Source organism: Halictus rubicundus, chromosome 5 (assembly GCF_050948215.1).
Source record: "Halictus rubicundus isolate RS-2024b chromosome 5, iyHalRubi1_principal, whole genome shotgun sequence".
NCBI lineage: Eukaryota > Metazoa > Arthropoda > Insecta > Hymenoptera > Halictidae > Halictus > Halictus rubicundus.
In genome coordinates, this window is record NC_135153.1 from 15,452,570 (window position 1) to 15,469,459 (window position 16,890).

At 44.8% G+C, this 16,890-nt stretch overlaps 1 protein-coding gene across 2 annotated transcripts in view; it reads right to left on the bottom strand.

Moving 5' to 3' along the window:
• Ss (aryl hydrocarbon receptor spineless) overlaps positions 1–16,890 on the bottom strand; it is a 192,953-nt gene that overhangs the window by 112,227 nt on the left and 63,836 nt on the right. For both annotated transcript variants that reach the window (XM_076788538.1, XM_076788537.1), the window contains exon 2: positions 14,324–14,514. In XM_076788538.1, the coding sequence (XP_076644653.1) occupies positions 14,324–14,514 (191 nt within the window). The remainder of the gene's footprint in view (positions 1–14,323; positions 14,515–16,890) is intronic.

Here is a 16,890-nt window from a genome sequence, read left to right on the forward strand (position 1 = left end):
CTCGGTCTCGTTAACTCTGTCAGGGAAACGACGCCTTCGACGATGTTTGTTTTAGATGGCGACCACCGATTTCTGACGATTGCAGCTTCCGTTGCCGGTCCTTAAATCGCCCGAGGGAAGAGAAAACTAATTCCCTAGGTCCCTAAGTCCCTAGTTCCCTAAGTCCCTGGGTCCCTAAGTCCCTAATTCCCTGGGTCCCTAAGTCCCTAGGTTCCTAAATGCCTAGGTTCCTAAATGCCTAGGTTCCTCAGCCCCTAAGTCCCTAACTCCCCAGGTCCCTAAGCTCCTAGGTCCCTAAGTCTCTAGGTCCCTAAAGGTCCCTAAGTATCTCTATGTCCCTAAGTCCCTAGATCTCTAAGTCCTTAAGTCCCCTGTAGACTCCCCCCAAAAAAATTCCTATTCTTTCTAGGAGACCATACACAGAATTGCAACCACGTTGTCTTCCTCATAAAAGCACACAGAATAGACAGAAGGAAGAGAAAACCAAAACCGCAACAGAATTTTAACACTTCGTGGGCAACCAGAGAAATTTGGTTATTTGCTTTAAAAATTTGACGTTCCAACGATTATATATTACAATAGGGACTACAATACGTATGCCAGAATTTTTCAGATTTTTGAATACCTAGAACAGTGAAAAAATAGTCGGAAAAGGACTCAGTATGCAGTCACAGTGTCGCCAGATTAAGACTTGTCTCCCACTCTGCCCTTCCCCTTCTACGACGCTATTCCCCCACTCTTCCGCACGAGCCAGTCATATGACGCGCTCCTTCTCTGTCGTACGCTTGTCACAATGTCACGTGACTAATCCAGCAGTAACAGAGAGAGGGTACCCGTATTCCCCTCAATTCGAGTCTATTCCCCTAATCTGACGATATTGTGCAGACTGCGTCGACTGGGAAACTGAAGATACTTTTTTCATAGAAAATATTGCAGATTGAAGCGTCTGTAAAAACATTAGAAGAACTTTAATGAGCTAATACGTAGATATCGATGCTAGAGAAAACTAAAAAATTACAGTATTGTAAACAAAGAATGTGAGTGACCAAACATTGTAGTCCGTTGCCAGAATATGGTGACTGCAATGGTGGGTGTTTGAACAAAAATTTATGAAAAAAAAAACAAAAAAAATTGAAAATTTGTGGAAATTTATGGAAATTTAGCAAAAAGTTATATCTGTTTAATGTTACTGTCTGAAATCAGATATTTCATATGCGGCAACCAAATACAACGAGGCGAAAATCAGCTTGCGAATATGGCAGGAAAACGAACAAATACTCGGATAGAATGTGGTTAAATAAAGTTTGCGTCTCGCACCGTTCAAACTGTAAGCGATAATTGCAATAGCGGCTTCGTTTGTATCGGTTTAATAGTCGTTCACGTGGCCGCCTGTAACAATATGATTGTTATTATGATCAGCGATGGTCACGCGAAAGGAAACGGACACGGGGTAACGTGACTATTCTTCGGACGGTGTAATTGTACGCAACGATTAACCGGATAATCGAACGCAAGAATAATCACTGTTCTGGGTGTCTGCGGCTCGTCGTAAAGATCCGTATCTTTTGCGGGAACTTTTCGTGCGGACTCGCGATAATGGATTATGATGGACGCACGGGTCTCGGAGGTGAGCGCTTAGATGCAGGATTCTGATTAAGATGGAACTACTGCAAAGTCTAATGGGAGATCGAATTGAAACGGCAACGCTGTTGCACGCGGCGAGTGCATAAAGACATCTTCCGTAAATACTGCAAACTAGAATCGAGTTCACTTTTGCTTTGATTGAAATATTATTTTAATCTTGGTTAGTCTTAGTTAGTCCTGGAATGATAGGAAGACTTCCGCAAAATTTTGCAATTTTCAAGCTTGCATTACCAATAAAAAAAATTTCTATCGACGCCATCTTCTGGCTTCTAGCAAAAAAATTGTCATGGAACATAAACGATCCATATTTTAAGATGCTGTTCCGGTCGATCGACAACGCGGTCACTGACCCCCAAAATTGATTGACAGCTGACGCGACAGGGTCATCGTGAGTAAGTAGCCTAACGAAGAACAACAAATTACCGCGTCGAAAAAATTGCTTAAATCGGTAATAACGGTGCGGATCGATTGCCGCGGCAAGCGCGGTTCGTTAGTCCCGTCGAAGACGCTCCCTAAAAAAATGATTCCCGGCGAGCGTCGTACCTGTTCAGGTAACTAACGAAGCAGTTACCTCGGCGGAAAGAGTGCAGGAATCGAGAAAGGTGTTCGCCGATCGAAAAACGGCGGAGAGCGCACGGGGCCCCATATAAGTCGATATTCGGCCCGGTCTAATTGCCTTATTTTTAATAATGACGTTAATGAGCGATAGTTATCGCGTGTCCGGTCCCCGTGCCGCTCGGTGTCGAACCGATTAAAGGCAAATCGGATGTTGCCCCGTCCCGAAAGGAGGACCGACTGTCGGCCGTATACGATGCGAGATACCGATCGCACGCGTGCCATTCCTTCCGTGAACCAGCGGCCCTATCAGAAAAATGCAGCGCAAGCGTCATTTCATCGGAAGGGCTTGATGGGTGTCGCGGCAGATGTCCCAACGAACTTTTTCGGTTTTTATCTCGATCGTGCCGTGGAACGGCGAAGCCGATCGCGAGCTGATCGGGGACGATCTCCGTGGATGACGAGATCCGGCTAATGACCGACGTCCCCGGGTTTTGCGAGGATCTCTGCCACGGTATTCTAGCCGTTCCAACCAAATTTTCCAAAAAATCTTTAAAAATCCCCGTAACGTCGATCTTGCAAAAATATTGAGAGCCACACAAATGAAATGCAAACGACAACTGTAACCGCCTCATAAATTCCAAAAAAATATTTAACACGTCCAGCGCGGAGCTTGTCTCTATGCACTTTCCGTTCACGCTGCGAGTGACCGCAAGTTTGTGTACAAACAGAGGTCACCTCTCCGACGCGTCGCCTAAACTAAAAGCCTTAATGTCGGTCCCCTGGGACCGTCGTAGCGCTGAACGTGTTCAACAATGTCTATAGATCTCTCAGCTTCGACCGCCCAAAAAATTCCACCGAAACCGTCTCGACTCCCCGGGACACTTATGGCTGTCGAAGCGGCTCACGAATGCTGCCCGGCCCGTGCCAGGGTCAATGGTAGCCCACGCCACGCAGTTCCGTCGCGTGTCTATAAAAATAAGTGTCGCGGCACGAGACAGCCGGAATGGAAATCACTTTTCAAACAGACGGAGAGCGAGAGAGCGTGCTCGCAAGAGAGGGAGAGAGAGAGAGAGAAAGAGGGAATATAGCCGCGGGGCCGGGCAGAGAATCGTCGCCCCGAGGCTGATGACTTCATACGCGATGACTCGGTACCCTCGCCTCGCCGAAGGGAAACCATAAAAGCCGAGCCGCATCGCGATAATGACATGAAAAATGAACTCGGCCGGAGATAATCGGCGAAATTAAATAATTGCACTGGTCGGTAACGCGACGCGGCCGCCGACGAATTTAATCGATTTGAGATCTTCCATAATCCCGCGGCCGGCTTCCGGTTCTTGCCGCCGGCCCCGAGAGATCCGTTTCGTTGATTTCTCTACCTCTTGGCCACGGCCGGTCGCATACCGGGTTCCGTTCTGTCAATCTTTCTTTACCGCTTGCTCCAATTCCCTTCGTTCCTTTCGCTGTTTTACCCCCCACCCGTCCGCCGACATCCTCGCGCGCCATCTTCGTTCCATCAGCGACCAGGGTTTTGCCTTTGTGTCTTATTCCTTTCGCGCCGGCTCCTCTTCTTCTTTTTACCGTCCCGTTTCCTGTATCCTTACTCCCTTTCTTGCGCCGCTTTGTTTTTACCTCTTTATCGGCCCGAATCTTACTCTCCTTCTCCTCTTCCTCCTCCTTCTACCAAACTAACGTCACCCGATAGTTTGCTCCAAAACAAATCAAAACTTTCCAACAACTTTTTCTCCTTCGAAGCCCCAGTTCCGAGAAAATCGTGTTCAAAAATCCGTAAAACGCGGACCAATCGCGCCGCGCGCACTCTGTAACCACTTTTGCTCGAAAACGGTGCGTCCTATAGAAAAATGTTGCTCTGTCGTTTTTGTCCATTTTTGCCTGAAGAATTGATTAACACTTTCAAATTTGGTAAATTCGAGGGCCCAACTGGGGAATCATGCCGTACTTTTTCCTCCAAAACGGTGATTCCTACAGAAAAATGTTGCACTACCATTTTTGACCGAAGAATTGGTTAACACATTCAAACTTGGTAAATTCGAGGGCCCAACTGGGGAATCATGCCGTACTTTTTCCTCCAAAACGGTGCTTCCTACAGAAAAATGTTGCTCCATCATTTTCGTTAATTTTTGCAGGAAGAATTGATTGACGTAGCTAGTTTAGAGGCTCGGCTCGGGGATCGTACGGCGCGTACTTCATTTATATTCCTTTCACGAGTAGCTCGCGCCCTCGTTTCCCCTTTCAACGGAGACTTTTCAATTTTCAGTTTTCAGCCGGTTGCTCTCGCGTTTAATCGTTTTGCTACGTGTTCCTCTTTTTTCCGGAAGCGTTTGTACATACGTTATCCCCGTGTCTCGGTCTTCTTTCGTTCGGGAGTTCTTCATTATGCGAGTCCGCAGTCTTCTGTCTTTAGCGCGCGTTCGGCTGTTCTTGTCGGTGCCGGGGCACTTTCGATTCGGCCGTCTCCTTTTCTCCAGCGTGTCTCTCTCATTTTCTTCGCCCCTCGTCACGGCACGCGGCTCTCCCCGTGTCCCTCCCCGCCAGGTGTCAGATCGAAATGAAAAATGTAAATGAGTCGTAATGATGAGAAGGTAACTGTATCGATGTATATCTCTTCATCAACGTCCATGGTACGCGTTTACAAGCCACGCTAACTACAAGGTGCGCCGAGAGGAACCGCGTTCTCGTTTGTCCGTTTTCAGATCCAATTCCGAGGGAATATTTTTGTGGAAAAAGGTAATAGGAAATCATACTCGCAATATGGCCGCTGAGTGTTCTTGAAGGATAATTAATAGTATAATTAATCCTTTGCACTCCATCGAGCCAGACTCGACTTGTGCGCCAATAGTTTCTTGTGTTATTGATTCAGATTATATTTGTCAATAATATCCGAAATACGGATTTATGAGAAAAGTGTAAAAGTATGCATTATCATCAATTTATTGAAATGGTTAAAGGAAGAATCAAATTTTTATTTGGTTCCAGAATCTTGTAAGCGCAGCAGAAAATTTTTATTTTCATCCTCAGTGTAATGATATCAAAATTGTGTGGCGTGTAAGAATAATTATAGCTGTAAATAGGTAGATCTACTTACAGAAATATAATAAAATTATGTTATATTGCAGCAAGTTCTGAAGTAAAAGTGAGGTATACGTTGGACCGCAAAGTGTTAAGAACAATTACAAAGAATAAATAACGGTGAGGAAAAATTAATTAAAAATGGCACAAGGGTGGAATTTATTTTAAGAGCGAAGAAATGGTGGAAAAATGGTAACAGGAGTCATGCCCATTCACAGCTCCCTCCCTTGTTGGTCCAGACGAAATATAAATTGATAGTTTATTGAGATTGTTCTTCGGGGGACAGTGCGATGAAAGGCAGTTTTTTTAGAAGGGTTTCAAAGCGGTAGATTCAACGATGAAAAACCGCTCCGCCATTATTCCCGGCGCGCGGCGGATTTCGATTAAGGTGTCGGAGGGTGACGAATTGTGTAATGAGGATTTGATGCCCTCGCGCGGCCAGTAATTAGTCCGCGCGGATTATTAATGCCTTGAACTAACATTTTCATCAGCCGTCTTATCCGTCTTTCCTCGTGCTGTCGCGCGCGCCATCGCGCCGCGATGCATTTCGCCTAATGGCCGCATGCTTCCATCGTCTCTTCTATCGCAAAAATTGCTGATCCACTTTTTACGGGGGAATGTTGTCTCCCCGTTGTCCCCTTCGTGCAAAAGCGTCTTCGAAATGGATGGGAAACGAAATTAAAATGGCCAGGACAATTAAAATAGACGGGAAACGAATGTTGCGAATCTGGCTGTAGAAAATGGCAACTGGTCACACTCCTACAACAAAAACTCTAAAAATTGTAAAAAAGTATACAGATCTGGACAGGTGTCTTAAATTTACTGTCACAGAGACACACTTCTTTCAGTTAAAGAAAAGTTAATAAATAACGAGAAATGGTCCAACATCCAGATTGTCGATGGTCTTGTCAAAAATCGGCGTGGAAATCGTCGTGATAAAAACCCGGGAAACACGGTGCCGGGAAATAAGATCGACGCGGAGAAGGTTAATTACCGGGACTCGTCGGTTTGGACCTTTTATGGGGTTCTACGGGGACTGGGCAAAGCGCGGGAGAGGAACGGTAAGCGTCAGTAAAAAAGCGAAAGAGGTGCAACCCCCACGATCCGCTATCTGAATCTCCTGCAACGTCCGCCACCTTCCTTCTTCTCCTTTTCTCTTCTCTCCTCTCCGTCGTCGTTGTCTTCTTCTTCTTCTTCTTCTGCTCTTTCTTCTTCTTCTTCTTCTTCTTTCTGCTGACTAACCGGAGGCGAGGACGCACCACGTGCCCGTTTGAAAAATCAGCGCGTTTACCGAGAGGCTAATTAATTTACATAGCGGAGCGTAGGGGGACTCGGATTTTTTCGGGCCCTGTCCACAAACTACAGTTCGCGGGACCGAAGCTGTTGAAACAGACGATCCTTGAAGTACGAGCGCAATTCCCCGTGAACCATTTTGAAGAAGGGAAAGGTCCCTGAAAATTCGTTCGTGACTCAACGAAGACTGTATTAATAAAAGCACGCTTTAATAAAATAGACATTCGACAACGTCCTGCGATTGGCTTTAAAAGACAATCCCATTGAGATGTCCAGTATACAGTGAATTCTCGATATATGTCAACGACACGGCTCTCGCCAGCGTCGTGTATCGTCCAGGAGACACACCTCATCAATGTTATGTTTACACTCACGGAGTATACCGCGCGGTGGTGAGGACAATTCCGCGACGTTTATCATCCAAGCCATGGCGACATATATAGAGGGATCACTGTAAAACGTTCTGTGATTTGGTCCAAAAATGTCCCCTCGTTCTTAACCTAGGAACAGCATTACAATATATTAATAAATGCATGTTTTATTAAGCTGAGCATTGTAATTTAGAATGAATTTATGGGGGATTCTGTACGGAACGAATCACAGGGTGTTTCACGAGGACATTTTTCATAGGACGTTGTACACAGGACGTCTCACGCAGGACATCCCGACGTTTTTTGGGGCACAGGATTGAATCATAGGGCAGCGTCAAAGGTTTGGCGGGCACGGCCGAGGATTTCACGGAACAGGGCAGAATTATGCAACTGTGCACCGTCGACGGCGGTTCCCTGCGCGCCGCGGGTGTGCAATCTCATCTGCAATCGCAATCAGGTGGGGCCAATCGAAGAATCGCTGCGGAATAATGGGCAGACGTTCCTCTTTCTCTCGTCCATTATCTTCCTCCCCCGGTCTGGAGAGTTGCCTTCTGCAACTCCAATCTCACGACGAACGTGCGCGGCCTCTAAGTGTGCCCACACGAAACCCTCGTAATGCGGCTTCTACACTTTTATCGATTTAACGCCGCTAAGTACTGCGAACCTGGCCACGAACGATCGCTCTGCCACCCCCGCATCCCTCCCGCACCCCCTCGCCCCCCCCCCCTTCTTCCGCCCACCCCACTGCCGTGGAAACTCTGATAATGCCGGTGTCCTGAATGCTTCTTCCTCGCTGGGTCGCTTCGCCGGACGGATCCGACGGTCCAATTGTCTTATTCTGCATTTTCCAATCGCACAGCGAACGCGCGAATTGTTAATCGTAGACGTTCGCCGCTTTTTAAAAAGAATTCTCCCCCTGGTTCGCCGATCGTGCATCCTCTAATGGCACAGTGAACGCACAAGTTGTTAATTGCAAATGTCGATCGTGATTCGTAAGAATTACGGGGCGACACAATAGAGGGGTTAACGAAAGCTTGATTAAATATTCATCTTACTCTTAGCTTCCATATTCTCCACGAGCAGATCATGTGCGATAGCTCGGAAGAATTTGCATGAACAACAGCGGACTAATAAAGGGAGCCTTGACCTCATCATCGGACTCATCCTCATGGTTAGCTGGCTGCCTGAGTTAAACACTGTGGCCAGCAAAACTCGTGATGAACAAGCTTCGCACTACGGAATAACTTGGAAAGAATCGGTACGAAGGCTAGCAATGAAAATCTCACCCCAATCATCATCCCCAACTGCAATCTGATCCCCCAACAAGTCTCCAACTAAACTTCATGAGCAACTCCGAGGAACGACCCTCCGATCTACAAAAACTTACTACAATCCACAACATACAAAGACATCAGACTCAAAATCGAAGAACACCGTCCTGTTCGACAAAAGATTGTAGCGTTATTGCACGCAGCCACCAAGCAACCCAGGGGACGTCATCATCGGACTCATCCTCATGGTTAGCTGGCTGCCTGAGTTAAACACTGTGGCCAGCAAAACTCGTGATGAACAAGCTTCGCACTACGGAATAACTTGGAAACAATCGGTACGAAGGCTAGCGATGAAAATCTCACCCCAATCATCATCCCCAACTGCAACCTGATCCCCCAACAAGCCCAATAAGAGTCTCCAACAAAACTTCATGAACAACTTTGAGGAACAATCCTCCGATCTACATAAACAATCTACAACATACATCCCAAAGACATCAGACTCAAAATGGAAGAACACCGTCCTCTTCGACAAAAGATTCTAGCGTTATTGCACACAGCGACCAAGCAACCCAGGGGACCTCATCATCGGACTCATCCTCATGGTTAGCTGGTTGCCAGAGTTAAACACTGTGGCCAGCAAAACTCGTGATGAACAAGCTTCGCACTACGGAATAACTTGGAAAGAATCGGTACGAGGACTAGCAATGAAAATCTCACCCCAATCATCATCCCCAACTGTAACCTGATTCCCCAACAAGCCCAATAAGAGTCTCCAACAAAACTTCATGAACAACTTCGAGGAACAATCCTCCGATCTACATAAACAATCTACAACATACATCTCAAACACATCAGACTCAAAATCGAAGAACACCGTCCTGTTCGACAAAAGATTCTAGCGTTATTGCACACAGCGACCAAGCAACCCAGGGGACCTCATCATCGGACTCATCCTCATGGTTAGCTGGCTGCCTGAGTTGAACACTGTGGCCAGCAAAACTCGTGATGAACAAGCTTCGCACTACGGAATAACTTGGAAACAATCGGTACGAAGGCTAGCAATGAAAGTCTCACCCCAATCATCACCCCCAACTGCAATCTGATCCCCCAACAAGTCTCCAACTAAACTTCATGAACAACTTCGAGGAACGATCCTCAGATCTACATAAACAATCTGCAACATACATCCCAAAGACATCAGACTCAAAATCGAAGAACACCGTCCTGTTCGACAAAAGGGTCTAGCGTTATTGCACACAGCGGCCAAGCAACGCAGGGGACCAACGATCCGCAGTCCCATTGGAAGAGGCCAGCCTGCAGCGAAGTCAGAAGAGTGGTTTCTTCCAGATCGAATCCCGTGGCTGAAGCCAAGAGGATCCCTCGTTGGTGCCCCGTGCGGGTGAACGACAAGCGGGTCGCGGCGTATGCAAGGTAATGGACACGAATCCGGATCGTAGTCTCGGGTGCGAACGGGAATGCGAATGCGAAACGGGAACAGGAATGCGAACACAGCCCCGAGAAGCGGCGCGAGGAGGTGTGCTGCTCTGCTCTGTAGAACGGGCAGAGAAGAGAGAGAGAGAGAGAGAGAGAGAGAGAGAGAGAGAGAGAGAGGAGAGCGTTGTCCAGTTCCTCGGGGCCCCCACGTCCCGATATCGCGGATCTCGCAGTATATCACCTGCGGGGCACAAGAGGTTGCCCGGGCCCTCTACTTAGCGCTCTTGTTGCTACCGGCGCGATCCTGAGACCGAGCCACGGCCCAGCCCCGGGCATTGTTCACACCGTTTTAATAGGTATTCATTGTCGGACCTCAGATCTTTTCCGAAGACTCCCGGGAGAGTGTCGCCCGATGCCCCGATACCTGGGAGTTCTTGTGCATTACCAGCAGCCGGGGCCCGCGGACCCCGTTCGCCTTTCCTCCCCCCACCATCGTCTTCACCGCGCGCACACGGGCCCCGCACGTTTCCCACCACGCGCAACCCTACGGGCCCCGGAGCTAATTGCGAATAACGCTCGGCGTTCCGCCTGGGATATCGGGGGAGACCGGCCCGCGGGCCCCTCCGCTTTGACATGTTTCGGGAACGGGCCGGCGCATGATCGAAGACCTTGTTGCGCTGTCCTGTTCCGACTGTCTTCGACTTTTTGGCGATATTGGTTTATCGAGCCGTGTCGCATTGTAATTGGGCTGTTTGTGGTCTGCGGATGATGTTGTAGCTGTGCTGGTGATTAGGCTGATCGTCGTGTCGATTACGTTAATGGGATAATAATTTATTGTAAAAAAGGGTAATGCGGGGCAATACTGTTATTACTGGGTAATGATGCTACTATTTATTACGGGGTAATGATACTACTATTTATTATAAGGTACTAAAACGATGATAGTATTGTGTTTTCCTGTTTTACTGTTTCAATTGGCAAATTGTGCCCACATTTTTTTAAATGTAGATCTTATTATTGATAAATCGAGGTATTTAATAGCCTACTGTGCACTTGCAGGTTAAAAAATAATTATTTAAGGTGGAAAGAATGTCGTTAAATTAACGTTAAATTAATATTGCGAGGAGCGGTTACTAACATATTCTTGTAGGGACTTTATCAACATGTTCTTTTATAACATTCCTGCGAAAGGGGGGAAAAGATGGCGAAGTTCGTAGGCGTCGCTCCAATATGGAGATCGTGACAGGAAACCCTTTGGCACAATTCCTGTACTTGCGGAAGCAAGTTTGTTCGGCGCTGTAGGTGCCGTTAGATCGAACAATATAGAGGAAGTGGTTCTCGTGGAGAAAGAAGTTTCCTTTTGTCGATTGTAAAAGTTTCACGAAGAAGCGAGACACACCTGACTCGGTTTACAGTTTTCGCGATGTAACATGTGCCGATCCACGAAGTGTTCTGCAATCCCTTCGAGCTTCGCAAACTCGGCAACTCCCAAGTAAATGGGGGGAGGGGGAACCCCTACCAGAGTGTAAAATATTTTCCAAAATTCTTGCACAACTTCTACACGCTTGTCCTCCGTTTCGCAACTTTTTAGACACCTGGAACTCTCATTGAAAACGAGTATTTATTTTTACATACAATTACTGGGAACTTCCATGGATCTTCATACTCCGAAAAATTAGGAATTCATTATGTTAATCCCGTGGACCCAGTGTTAAATGCTGTCAAACAGAAATATCGTTTAGGTTTTTCGTTTCGTATCGTTAATTTGAGCATTTAACACCGAGCCTACGGTACCCATCAACGTGATGGGCTGTAAATTCTTTTAATTAATGTCAAAAGTGTGTAATAACTCTGTTAGTTTCTAGCCACGACTCCCAACCTATTATTCCGTCCACAGAACTGATAGAATAATCAGCCATTTAAGCTGGTAATAATTCTTAGGTTCCTGTTTCTATACGTATGTATATCAGCCGGCAATCGGTCATTTAAATCGTGGAAACGAGGCGGTTAAAATAAACCATCGCGAGCTTTAAGACTGGAACCATCAATCCCAGAACGTTCTATAAAAATTCCCCCCCACCACTGACGACCCGCTCGAGACTGTTCACTTAAACAACCGAAGTGAATTTTTATAGGCTTTTAACTCTCGGCTGGAACACAAGGAATACATTTATACAGGTAACCTTCAATATCATAATCTGAGCAGTCACGGCAAGACCTGGCCACTGGGATTACCAAAAAAAATGGGTCAATTCGATGCAAATTAATTTATCTTTTGGACGTTCCGACAGCGAGATCTCCTCCCACGAGCGATAACTCTGTTAAATCGGAAAATGCTATAGTATCGATTTCGGTTCTTTTATTAACGAAATGACTGTCAGGAAGGGGTAAAACGGTCCCCTAAAACAATCAGATCAATTGAAACAGTCGGAACCTCTCTGTAATACTTTCAACACTTTGGTTAATAATATTGCGATAGATTAGAAATTCTAATAAAATCCACTAAATGTGTACGGAAAATTTTATTTCTTTATTCTATTCAAGCCTCATCCGTCTCCTTTTTTCATAAATTAATTTGTCCCTTGGTTTTAAATTGATACAATGGTAAAAATTAGAGGGATGAAAGAATGAATAATCTATTCTAAAAATTCCTTCTTTGAAAATGTACCCCTAAAGAAATAAAATGGAACTTTAAGCTAAGATTATTAGCATTGTTTAGAATTGACTCTTAGCACTCCAAACATTTTGTGATACCATCAGCAAGCCCAATTAGTGTGGCGAAGCTCTTCAGAAAGCTCTTTTTTCTATTCATTCAGAATCAGTGACAAAAGTACCAAAATGGCACAAGGGGTGGACGGGGGTTAATAGTCGGTGAAAATCTAGGGCTACAAGCTGCACGAATTTTTCGTTTCTTCTAGGAAAAGATAAACAATGTGTATAACACGCTGTTCATTCAAAACCTGTGACAAAAGTACCAAAATGGCTTAAGGGGTGGACGGGGGTTAATCGTCGGTGAAAATCTAGGACTGGAGGCAGCACGAGTTTTTCGTTTCTTCTGGGAAATGATAAACGAGAAGTGAATTCTAATTATTATAGATACGAGGAAAATGGCAGCGCAAGGGGTTAAACAGTTATTTTTGGAAGCCTGGTTTAAATAGACGATATCGTGGCCCCCAGGGGCACCCTCGGTCGCCTAAACGTAATCAGAACGGACGGCTGAAGGCTGAATCGGAGGCGAAGCATTATCGGAGTTCGATCTGAAACTGGAGGCGGGGGACCCCGCATGATATCTGGGCTGACCTGAAAAATTTAAAAATGTCATAGCTGCGCCGGATATCTTGACTAATTATGAATAAGCAATGCAAATGGGGGTTGCGCCGATGTTACGATTCCGCGTCACGAACGGATTATAAAGTCTTCTTTGTACTGAAATTACAACCTTCGGGCAAATGAGCGAGTTTCTCGTAATAGCCCACCGCTTATCTTTTTGCGGCGGATTTTCAGTCTATTGATTGGCGAACGTTATTCACTCGCCTACGCCGTGAACTATGCTCCTCGTTCACCCTCTGCTATTTATTTCGACCTGCCGCAACAGCCATCGAAAACTGTGCTGGCCCAATCAAAACGATTGCTAAAACTAATTATTACTATTCCCCCCACGGTTGCAGCAAATTGCAATTTTTTGGAAATTTAGTACACCAGTCCCTCGAACTCCTAAAAAAAATTCAACTCTCTCGGTTCTATTTTTAAAAAGTTATTTCATTTTAAAGAACGACAGAACCTTAATGCGGACCACTATTCTGACACTGGACCCTTATATCACTATCGAAATTTGTTTACAACGGTTAAATAACATTTATTTTTCCTCCGTGCAATTCCATTTTCATTCTTTCATTTCCAACCAAATTCCATAAATTTCCCAGCAGCGCGAACAACAATAGTTGAGGGAATACAATAGTTTGTCTGGCGCTAGGAGTAAGTTTGACGAATCGCGGAAGAACCGCCGCCATTGTTTTTGAGTCTTATTGTTTCCGTAGAGAGAGTAACGACAGCATCGCGTGCTGCGGAGGATGTTGTCGGATGCTAATGCATCTCGATGTGCAACGCCGTTCGGATACCGGGAACCAGAGATAGTTTCTGAATCAACTGTGTGCTGTGATGCGATTGTCAAAATGGCTGTTTATACCTTTTCACTACATTCCATAACGGGAAGAAAATCTAAAAACATTCGAGCAAAATAAACATTTCATTCTAGCCCCCATCTGCTTTTTGTTTAGTATCCTGTAGATTGTTACAAAGATAAAGTACCATAGACAAATGAGAAATTCTTTTGTTAGACAACAATACATCTTGTAAGTTATTGTTTATGACATTTGCACAATGATTTCACTTTCCAGAATACTTTCTGAGATATCTCGTAACACGTGAATGAATTGATCATTTTTTCCAGTCTGTACACAAGTAAGAATGAATTGGTGTACAAGGTTTTAATTTTAATTAAGTTTGTACCTACAGAGGGAGTTCATTTAAGTATCTGTACGTAGTTGAAACATAAAGGTTTCTCACTGCAAGTGCCACGATCAGAAATGTTAATTGTGTTCTGATTGGATCACCAATATCACTGATTAAATTTAATAATAGAAGAATTGTTGGACAATTTACCTTGAAAGTAGCTTTTCGTTCGCAGGTAGCTTACGCTGAGTCTGAGGATGCTGAGCCGGTCCAGCTTGCTGAGGATGTTCTGTTCGAACGGAAGTAACGACGCCAGCGTGTCTAATTCGGCGTTCAGCCGTTCCCGATGTCGTTTGCTGGGGTTCGACTTCGTCACGCCATCCTTTTGCGGTGGTTTTAAACTGCAACAGACCAAAAAATCACTATTAAACGACGAAAATAATTTTACCGAACGCCACGCTCGCGAACTTCAACAATTATCCGCTTCAAATAGAAACAACAGTAATTCTAGTGGCCCCAGGAAAAATGATTCTACTACAAAATATTTATTTTCAACCATTACCTTTGCTCCCAGTCTTTGCCTCACAATTATAAATTCAACTTCAATATCTTCAAAGAAAATGATTATTTTTTAAAATTAACAATGTTAGGTTAGTACCTACAAAATAAATATCTAATGTAAATATGTCTAGTGGGTGAGCAAAAGAGTACAAAATATATATTTTCAAGCATTACCTTTGCTCCCAATCTTTGCCTCACAATTATAAATTCAACTTTAATATCTTCAAAGAAAATTATTATTTTTTTAAATTAACAATGTTAAGTTAGTACCTACAAAATAAATATGTAATGTAAATATGTCTAGTGGGTGAGCAAAAGAGTACAAAATATATATTTTCAAGCATTACCTTTGCTCCCAATCTTTGCCACACAATTATAAATTCAACTTCAATATCTTCAAAGAAAATGATTATTTTTATAAATTAACAATGTTAAGTTCGTACCTACAAAATAAATATGTAATGTAAATATGTCTAGTGGGTGAGCAAAAGAGTACAAAATATATATTTTCAAGCATTACCTTTGCTCCCAGTCTTTGCCTCACAATTATAAATTCAACTTCAATATCTTCAAAGAAAATGATTATTTTTTTAAATTAACAATGTTAAGTTCGTACCTACAAAATAAATATCTAATTGTAAATATAGCTGTAGTGGGTGAGCAAAAGAGTATACGTCAGAATTATTATTTACCTGCAACTCTGGGGGCAAAGAAATTTGGTTTTGCGTAAAGATCTGCAGACTGAAATATTTTTTAAGAACAAATAGCACCTTGGTCTATCATCGTCTCTAACGTGCCCTAAACAACGAAATCAATGGCGCCGGAATCGGGCCGAGCACCGAAACTGCGCGAAGAATTTTCCTTTGGGCATGGAAGGGCGCACGGCCCTGGCAACAATGTATCACCGCGCCTTAATTAGCCAGAATAATCGAGATAATCGTTCGGGCCTCTCCGCGTTCGACTGGTTTCAGGAATTCCACGGCGGAGTATCGGGCGGCCACCTTCGAGGCTCGAACAACAGGCGGCCTGCGACCGAACGATCTCGATAATTAAAGACAGCCAGTGTCAGGTAGAGGGGGGGGAGAGGTTGATTGACACGCGGGGAAACCCTGCGGACCGATTTGCCCACTCAACAGCCGGGATTCTTTCGGATAAGTATAGTTATTACTAAGTATTTCGCCCATCTGCGCCCCGGCCTTCCCCCCTCCCCCTCCCACCACGCGTCATCCCTTTTCTTCGTTTTTCTCTTTTGTCTCTCTCGATATCTGGGTACTTTCCCTTCGCCGAACGTAAACAACAAGAATCGGCCGGTTATGAGGACTGGCAATTGACAACTGCGGTACCACGTGGAGGCCTGATAGCCTGCCAGTGGCGTAATCTCGCCGGGGATACCTCAGGCCATCGAATTTCTTTGTTACTGGTCACTGGCGGAAATGTGGTTGCAATTGAGTCGATGAAGAATGACGAGGTCGTTGGAAAACGTATGTAACACCAAAGAGTAGATTCATGCTGATTAAATCCTACGAATCTTATTTTTGTCGTTTTGCGAAAAGAAGAAGACGGAAATGTATCTTGCAGTGCTCCTTCAAATAAAAAAAATATATATCTTCATTTGTTTTTCAGTAAATCAATTTTTACCTACACCACGAATGAAATTATAAACAATTCAAAATTAACAAGAATGTACAGTGTCTACTCGATATATGTCCAAAACACGGGTTTAGCCACAGACATACATGGGACAGGAGTTCTCAGTGGGGATAGTTCTGGGACTTTTATCGGCTAGGCATTTGGGACATGTATCGAGTAAACACTGTGTTACTGTGAATATCTAATTTCAGCTCTCTGATATAGTAGATCGGCAAGGGAAGCGACGCCATTGGGTGTTGGCGACTCGAACATTGAAAATCGAAACGGTCGCGGACCGGACTCGGACTGTTTGTTTAATTGAAACGCTCGCCGTGGGAATGGGACCCCATACCGAACCAGTACGGAACTACTCCCTGTCAAAGACACCGAGCCGCGGTCATCCTCGGCCCTGCACTTGGCAATAATAATTATTATTCCTACGCATATACGGACATACGCAAGCTAAACAGCCTGCGTTCGCGATGCTGGCAGTTTCCCCGGACAAGATGAACGCGTTGCAATCGTCTGGGACCAGTTCTTATCTCGGACTATTGCCTGAGAACAGTGTCGCACTGACAAATATGGTG